Source organism: Mauremys mutica, chromosome 13, assembly GCF_020497125.1.
Source record: "Mauremys mutica isolate MM-2020 ecotype Southern chromosome 13, ASM2049712v1, whole genome shotgun sequence".
NCBI classification, from domain to species: domain Eukaryota; kingdom Metazoa; phylum Chordata; order Testudines; family Geoemydidae; genus Mauremys; species Mauremys mutica.
This window is the reverse complement of record NC_059084.1, coordinates 44,990,516-44,999,210: the sequence shown is the minus strand read 5'-3', so window position 1 is coordinate 44,999,210 and position 8,695 is coordinate 44,990,516. Positions and strand designations below refer to the sequence as shown.

At 53.8% G+C, this 8,695-nt stretch overlaps 1 protein-coding gene across 1 annotated transcript; it reads left to right on the top strand.

Annotated features, from left to right (window-relative positions):
• The first annotated feature begins 1,912 nt into the window (after window positions 1-1,912).
• Window positions 1,913-5,992, top strand: LOC123347299. Its single transcript, XM_044984721.1, has 2 exons — window positions 1,913-2,052; window positions 4,852-5,992. The coding sequence occupies exon 2, from the start codon at window positions 4,865-4,867 to the stop codon at window positions 5,891-5,893; it is 1,029 nt and encodes a 342-aa protein (XP_044840656.1). The 5' UTR covers window positions 1,913-2,052; window positions 4,852-4,864; the 3' UTR covers window positions 5,894-5,992.
• The last annotated feature ends 2,703 nt before the right edge of the window (window positions 5,993-8,695 follow it).

Below are 8,695 nucleotides of genomic sequence, written 5' to 3'. Positions count from 1 at the left end.
AGGGCTTGGGGTGGAGGGTGGTGTGGGGAGCAGGTATATATAGACTCAGGGCAGTGTGGTGGGGTGGGACGAAGTGGCCATTTTCTGTACCATTTGTATTGAGCCAGTGCGTGCCTCAGTTTCTCTCTGCACATTGCCTTGCTGGCCGGTGGGTGTACACCGGTTAATGCTGCTCCTGGCACAGGAAGTGGGGGTGTCCCCTCGTTGTCTGGGGTTCAGCAAAGAACAGCTTGGAACCAACCCAGCTTCCAGAGAGGGAGCAAGATTCCCCAAGGACTGAACGATTGACGTCTGGTAGTGGGATCTCCCAGAAGGCGGGATGTGGGGACTGAGCTGGGGACCAAAGGGGAAAAGGTGCCAGGCGGCCGGGGTGGGAGGGTCTGAGCTGGGTCTAAGGGTGAAGAGACAAAGAGACGGACCTAGCGGGGGAGTCCATGGCCACTGGTTTGGCTCATTGAACAGGCTCAACCAGGGATGGACCATGTCTCAACCTCTGTCTCTCTTTCCTAGCCCAAGCACTTGCCAATGCCGTGGGCTGGGAAAAGGCTGCATGTGGTCACCAGAAATACCTGCCTGGCTCAGTTGGTCCACTGCCAGGAGCCATGGAGAGATGGGGATTGCCAGTGCCGAAGCGTCTTGGAGGCCTCTATGGGTCTGTGTGGGTTCTTGGGCCCAGCACACTAAATTTCCCACATATTTGGTTTCAACCCGCTCTGCTCCCCGGCCGTCTCACAGAGATACCAACTCAAGGGCCTTTCATAGGTCCCTGCCGCTTTCCTTCTTCCTCCTCCATTTCCCCCCCCTTCTATAGCCCCCAAAGTGAAAGAAAGGAGAAAAGCAAGGAAATTCAATGCCAAGAACTTGGTGAACACTGAATTAAATCAATGCTTTATTCAGGATTGACAAATGCATTGTGTTTCTGCCACAGGTTCCACCCCAAAATGATCCCAAAGCAGAATTCAGGCTGCAGGAGGATTTGATTTTTATCGTTAAATGTCAGTAAACATTGATTTCACAATAATAATCAAAATCAACAGCTAGGCAAGGTAAGGAAAATGCTGTTTGAGTAATTACTAGAATTTGATTTAAGGCCATTTACACCGTATATTTGGCCATGTGCTGTTGACAATTTGTGTTTTACTGGCCATAAATCTTTAACTTTTTGAATCTCAATGTCCACTATCATTAAATAATTATTGTCTGTCCTCCTCCATTGTCTGATCCCACTCAATTTCCCACAACTGTGAAAATGTAAATAGATATTTAAAAAATAAAAAAGGTTAAAGGCCATAATTTTGCATAACTGTGAAAATTGAAATTTATCAAAATGGAAGAAAATGCTTAAAAACAAACATCGATCGTATCTGTCGAAATTTGAAAAATGTGTAAAAATCGAATTCTGCCACACCTAGCCATAATCATAAGAGACTGAGAGGAGAATTAATTAAATCATCTGCATTGGGAAAACCGCTCAGGAGAGGCAGATGAGCCAGGTGGGCAGGCAGGGAGGAAGGCACGGGGAAACTGTGAGCACGGATTTCGAGGGACTGATTTCATCCCACAAATTTCTAGGAGGCCAACGCAACACTCAACCCAAGAGGCTCTGGCTAGGCAGACACCCATGGGATGGTCACGGCATCGTCTGCGGCTTTGTCTCCAAGAGGCTCAGGAGGATGAAGGCAGAGGGAGAGAGGAGGGTCAGGTGGGGTCGTGGCACAAGAGGACAGGCTCCTGGCCCAGGCTGAGGAGGTACTGCCATACAGAGAAGCTCTGCTTGGGTCTCACAGTCACCTGCAGCGTCTCTTCATTCTCCAGGGCTTCAGTCCAGTCCTCCTCCTGCTTTGTCTGGGCTGGGCCGCCAGGGAGAACTGGGCCCGGGGCGATGAGGCCATTGATGGTGATGGTTTTGAAAGAGCTGATGGTGGCCACATCCCAGCTGCGCCTGATGCTGGACATCTCTTGCTTGGTGGAAGCCACCTTCTCAGTCTGGGTGATGGATACGTCAGATGTGTTGCCTTGATGCAGTCGCAGCTGTGGATGGAGATGCCCCTGGTGAGGGTCAGGAGCCCCTTGGGCAGGAAGCTGAGCAGGTTGGGGTGGGAGGAGAAGCAGGGGCAGCTCTAGACATTTCGCCACTCCAAGCAGGGCGGCACGCCGTGGGGGGTGCTCTGCCGGTCGCCGGTCCCGCGGCTCCGGTGGTCCTCCCGCAGGCACGCCTGTGGGAGGTCCACTGGAGCCGCGGGACCAGCGGACCCTCCACAGGCAAGCCGCTGAAGGCTGCCTGCCTGCCGCCCTCCCGGTGACCCACAGAGCGCCCCCCGCGGCATGCCGCCCCAAGCACGCGCTTGGTGTGCTGGGGCCTGGAGCCGCCCCTGTGGAGAAGATTCCCCTTGTAAGGCTTGGGTGGGTCCTCACATTGGCTCTCCACTTCTCATCCACCATGACCAGTGTCTTGTGGGAGTCAGTACAGAGTTAGCAAAGGCCCTGGCAGCGCTTAGGGTGAATGGGGTTGGGGGGGAGCTGGTGGGGCTGGCTCAGGTCCTTCGTGGACAGGATGACACCCTGCTCCAGGCTGTAGACATAGAAGGTGTGGCGTGGTAGTGTACGAAGTGGTCTGCCTAGCAGAGCAGCGGCCCGACAGAGGCGCCCTGGTCTGTGCTCAGGTCCTCCACCACCCGGAAGGAGTTGCCCCAGATGCTGTAGACCTTGGAGTCTGTCTGATAGCCCAGGTAGTGCTCGCTGAGCCCGTGCAAGGGGTCCAGGCTGTGAAGCTGGACCTACTGCCCTTCGCTGAGGCAGTTGGTGGTGAGGTAGCAGCTGAGGTGGTCCTTAGGGACCAGCCTGGCCTTGGGGTGCTGGGCCTGGGGCAGACACAGAGGTGTGGGGAGGCAGAGCCAGCAAGGGGAGGATGGCCCCATGGAGATGGGGGTGGGCCCCCTGGCCTAGGGACGGCTCAGTGGCCCCAGAGGGGACTCCGGAGCGACTCCCCCTGGGCTGTGGACAAAGGCCAGATCAAAAGTTGCTCTGAGCTCCCCAACCCCAGCAGCTGCCGAAAGGAGAGCAGAAGGAACCCACAATGCATCAGGGTTCTCCCTAGAGGGGGAAATAGGGGTAGTGGGGCAGAGCTGGTCAAATAGTGACGCTCCTGCCATGGGACGAAGGCGGCCAGGCCATCCTAGTGAGGCACAAAACAAGACCAAGGAACCCTGAGAAATGAACTAGGGCATCCGAGGGTGGTCATGGGTCTCAGAGACCCCTGAAATCTCAGCGTCCCGAAGAGCTACCGTTGGTGATTGGGGGCGCGGGGTCAACCGGAAGAGGCGTGGGCCTTTAAATCACCAGCGGAGGGGACTTCTGGCTGCTGCCACTACCCTGGGCCCCGGCCTCTGGCGGAGCTTTAAAGGGCCCGGGTCTGTGGTAGCAGCAGCTGGGAGCCCCTGGCCCTTTAAATCACTGCCAGAGCCCTGCCGCCGCTACCCCCGGGCTCCCGCAGCGGGGCTCAGGTGGCGATTTAAAGGGCCCCAGAGGGTAGCGGCAGTGGGAGCCCTGGCCCCTTTAAATCGCCACCCGAGCCCCGCCATCCCTTCCCCAGGGCTGCGGCAGCAATTTGAAGAGCCCGGGGCTCCAGCCACTGCTGGAAGCCCCAGGCCCTTTAAATTGCCGCCGGGGAAGCTGATCCGCCCCTGTCCGGAGCACCGGCTCTTGCTGGTACACCGTAACAGGGCGAACCGGCTTACTTTCACCTCTGCCTCAAGGCCATTGATAGTCCTGTGGACCCCTCGGTTCGTCATGTTTTCAGAGGAAAATGTCTGTTTTGGAGGGAGTAGCCCCAGTGGGGACGGGGAGGGAAGAAACGGGGCACAGGGCCGAGGGCATGTGCATGGGCTTTCTGGCCCAAGAGTTGGGAGGTATCATGAGCTGGGTTGCCCAACCATGCGGGAGAGAAGGGTCAGGGTCTCTGGCGACGGAGCTATTTTGGCCTCGTCTCGACGGCCTGGAGAGAATAAAGTGGTAGCGGTTAATTATGTCTACTGCAGGAGTCCCCAGGTAAGATCACTGCCCTGCTGCGCTAGGTGCTGTACATACACATTGTGAGAGACAGGCCCTGTCCCGAAGAGCTTACAGTCTACGTAGGCCAGCCAGAGGGGAAACTGAGTCACACACACAGGGGAAGTGACTTGCCCAAGGTCTTGCCTGGCAGCAGAGCCAGGTCGAGAAGCCTGGTGTCCTGATTGCCAGCCCAGAGCTCTACTCACTGCAGGCCCCTTGAGAGAAACTGGGGGCCATGGTTCATTATGTTTGCTGGGATCCCACCCTCCCCCATTTTGCCCCAGTTACAGATCTTTTGGGGACCCTCTGAGCTTGGGGCCCTGGTACAATTGCTTCCCCTTTGTCCCCCTCTCGTCAGTCCTACGCGGGGGCCCGTATCTTACAAACTCTGCCTTTCTCACACCCCTTCCACTCCAATCTCCAAGCCCGGCCCCAGGACACTGTGTTTACACAATTTCTTTCTTCTTCCCTGCCGGTCTTGCAACATCTGTTGCGTCACCTACGCCACTTCCCGGCTCGGGAAGGGTGACGCTAGGGACGCCTGCTGGAGCAGCGGCCATGTCTCTGAACCCCGGAGGGCTTCTGGGTCTTTCACTCTCTGCAACCCCCGATGTTTCCTGGCAGATCCACGAGTTTCTGGTTGTAAATTCTCCCTGACGTACGACAGGAGAGCAGGAAAGGAGCATCTCGCCAGAGCTAAGCTGTCTCACACAGGGACCAGCCAGTCAGGGCAGTGCCTGGCCATTGTCCTATAATCCTTCCCCTCCCCGACCCCTGTCCTCTCCTTGCTGTCTCCCTCAGGGTCTGAGGCTCAATGGCCAGGATCGTCCCACGGAAAGACGCTCCCGGCACTGGCATCTTCCGGAAGAGGCATGGAGACTTCGTGGTCCGCTCTGACCTGGGCTGCTACTTGCGGACAGAGCGTCTGGAGACTGGACGCTGCATCGAGATCCGGGGCCTGCACCCCTCGTGCCAGGGTGGGGATCACTACCTGGGCTCTGAGAGGGACCCCAATATCTACATCATCAAGGGTGACTCCTACCGGGTGGTACAGGACCTGAGCACAGATGAAGGAGCTCGGGTCTACGAGCTGCATCCCAATTGCCGTGGCGGGGACCACTACATGAAACGCGCTGACCTCTTCTTCATCCTCTTCTTTGGCCAGGGGGTTGTGCGTAGTGTGTGCGATTTAAGCACAGACTCCGGGGGTGAAGACATCCCGCTCCATCCCCAGTGCTGCCTGGGGCTATATTACTTTGGCATTGGGAGCTACTGGGCATTGGTCACGGTGGACCAAAGATGGGGAGCTCAGTTCCACCTCTACAAGAGTTTTATCAACGCCAACTTGGCTGCAGTCTACTCCATCCACCCTGACTTGGTGAGTTTCCTTCCTGGGGGGCTGGCCCTAACCAGGGGCCCCTCCTTCAGCGGGTGGGAGTGCATCAAAACTCTCTCCAATGACTCGGACACCCCCATCACCTGGACTCATGTCGTGGCCCGGAAGGTGGGTTTTGCCAAGGAGAAGGTGGCCAGCGTCGGGCGCAACTGGAACGTGGAGGCTTCTGCCTCACTCGGGGCCGGGGAGCTGACGGCGGCTGTCGTCAAGGCCCAGTTCTCCCTCTCGGCCCAGTACGGCGGGAGCAGTGTCAAGACGGAGAAGGAGGACTGGACTGAAGCCCGGGAGGAAGAGGAGACCTTCCAGGCTACCCTGGAGCCCAAACAGAGCCTCTACGTGTGGCAGTACCGTCTCGGCCTGGGCCAGGAGCCCATCTTGTTCTGTCGGGACATCAAGTTCACCAAAGATCCCACCCCGCCTGCCACCATCCCGCTGCCCCAGTTTTAAGACTATCTTGAGGTGGCCCAACCAGCATTGGCCAGGACCTTCTTGTGCATCCACGTGGTACATCATCATCCTCTAGCAGTTGTTGGGTCACAGCTAGGCTCAGCTACCCAAGGTGGGTCAGCTACCCAAGGTGGGTCTTTTAGCTCATACTAAGATCACAAGCTTCAATCCCTGATGCTGGTAACTCACCAAGGGGCACAGTGGTTACACGGCTTGAGCTTCTTTGACGTGCTCTTGTGTTAATGTCTGGAAATCAGGATGTGGCTGGAGAGTCCAATGGTATTAGCTAGTAATAGGAAAGCTGTTGTGGGGCTGAGGAGTCCTGGATTCAGTCCCTGGCTGGGAGCAACTGTCTTCCATGAGTCTTTGGGTGGGTCAAATTAGGGAAACTGACGTATCAAGCGATTGAAGGGTGAAAGTGATTTAGGCACCTCAGTCCCACTAAAAGCTTCCATGTGACCAAGTCACTGCTAAAATGGGGTTTGGCCCCTGAATCACTTTGAAAAATTTGCCCCTCACTTTGCCCCTCTGGGCAATGGGGACAGTAGCATTTCTGTACGGCACAGGGCGTGGTGAGAATTGTAGGCACGATTGGGTGTCCATTTTCTGCATTGGCCGAGGCGCCTGTTAGAGTTTAAATCTAGCAAAGTAGATTTGCGGGTTGGATAAATATATTCCATAGTGAACTGGAATTGAATGAGGATAAAGACTGGTTTGTTGAGTCCAGGCAGCTTACTTATTCGAATGCTAGGTTCTGCTATTTCCCAGATCGGGGCACTTGCTTATCCTTAACTAATCAACATGTTTATTAATTCACCAAGGGCCACACAGGTCATGGTAAATCACTAGATTTAGAAATCACGGTCAGATACCCGGTATGGACTGAACCCAAAATACACGTGCAGTCAAATGAAACAGACTAGCATTGGGCCCAGCTGTTATAGACTGATCCATAAGATTTCTTTCGACATTTCTTTACTTCTAATCATCAGTCACCAGTTTTGTAGTATTTCTGCTACGTTTATCACCCTCCCAGGAGTCCAGCAACTCTTGTCTTAAGGGGCTTTGAGGAATTTTTCAAAGCTCTGCTCTAGTTCAGAATGGGTGTTTTGGGGGTCAGGTTTTGGCCTGTGTTCAGGCCATGTGATCACCATGGTCCCATCTGGCTTGGAAACCCTGCTCTGGGAATGCCTTGGTGGGAAAGGGACTAATTTAAATGATCAAAAGCAATTGCCTGATATTAAGTTTCCTTCTGGCCAATTGACTTGTGTTTATAAAGGTTTATCCACATACTGGTAAAAATCTAAACTACCAGTTCTTGGGTCTGTCACCAGGAAGAGGCTGGGCTCATCAGGGAATTTGCAGGTCCCAGTTTTTAAAGGCCACAAGAGACCCAGTCTCTGAAATGAAATCTCATTGCGCCTTCTCAGCCCTGGGAACTCTCCAGTAGAGGACGTCATTCCACACGGCTGGTCTGTGTTGGTAGCACTTCTGCAGCTCTTTTGTGGATTCTTCTGCTGAAGCCCTATCACCTTGGAGGAAGGGCGAGTAGGACAATTGGGGGTGAGCTATCTCTGGGATCCCACAGGGCATCCTTGGTTTTATACATCCTGATTTAAGGGCCATTGGAAACCACTCGGCTTCTGATTTCTACTGGACACTTGCTTCATGACCATCAGACTTTGCTTGTTTGCAGTGTAGATGAGAACATAAGAACGGCCATGCTGGGTCAGACCAATGGTCTATCTAGCCCAGGATCCTGTCTTCCAACAGTGGCCAATGCCAGGTGCTTCAGAGGGAATGAACAGAACAGGGAATGTTTGGTCCCAGGACATGAGAAAGACGAGGCGGGTCAGGTAACGACTTTTATTGGACCAGCGTCTTTTGATGAAAGGACCAAGTTCTGCCCCAGCTCTGTGGAGCTCGAAAGCTTGTCTCTCTCATGGACAGAAGCTGGTCCAAAAAAAGGTATCAACTCACCCACTGTGTCTCTCCCTCTCCCAGCCTTTAGCTGATTTCCTCTGCTGCTTCCATCTACGTCCAGTAGATGGTGATGGTGTCCAACAGATATCTTTGATTCTTTCCTCGGAGGGTTTTTAAGCTGTATTGATTTCAGGGACGGTATTTCTCTTTATTCACTCCAGCTATGAGTTGGGATCCTCTCCAGGATTTTAAGCACTGTCTGATGCTTCGCTGATTTCAATTCTTTTTCCTTCTCGCACCCAACGAACCCGCTAAACTCTAGGGTGCAACAGTCCTTCTGAAAGCAAACACAATCCATTATAGTTCCCCTAAACATAGTGGGCTTTTGGCTAGTTCTATTAGCTTTGCTTTCGTGCCCTTAAACCAGCAACATTCACGTGGAGGTGGATGATCTGATGCAGACCAACGCACAGCTCCTAATTGGGGGGTGGAAGATAACGGAGGAGCAAAACAGATTATCCATGGGATATTTTCCCTAGATTCAGCCATCCTGCTCTTCCAGGACAGTCTTCCAACTTTAGCTGAGCCGAGGTGTCACAAAGTTAATGGTAGTTTTCTTATGGTCGCTAGTTTCCAGCTGGAGTTCAGAACTAGCCTATTTTGGAGGGATCGGAGGGGAATAGCTTTTCTGCCCTTTGAGGACTGAGAAGAACTAATTATTATTAGTCACATATTCTAGGCATATTTCTAACAGGATGGTAACCCAAACTGTGAGACCTTCAGATCCTAATGTGGGTCATACAAGTGACTGGCTCAGTACTGGATAACTGGCTTATCTGAGGTCTGCACTAGCTGCTTTAATGGTCCCTTTAAATCCCT

Bases quoted from the DNA above. Each gene is read 5' to 3' on its own strand.
- LOC123347299 (XM_044984721.1), top strand. From the start codon at position 4,865: ATGGCCAGGATCGTCCCACGGAAAGACGCTCCCGGCACTGGCATCTTC.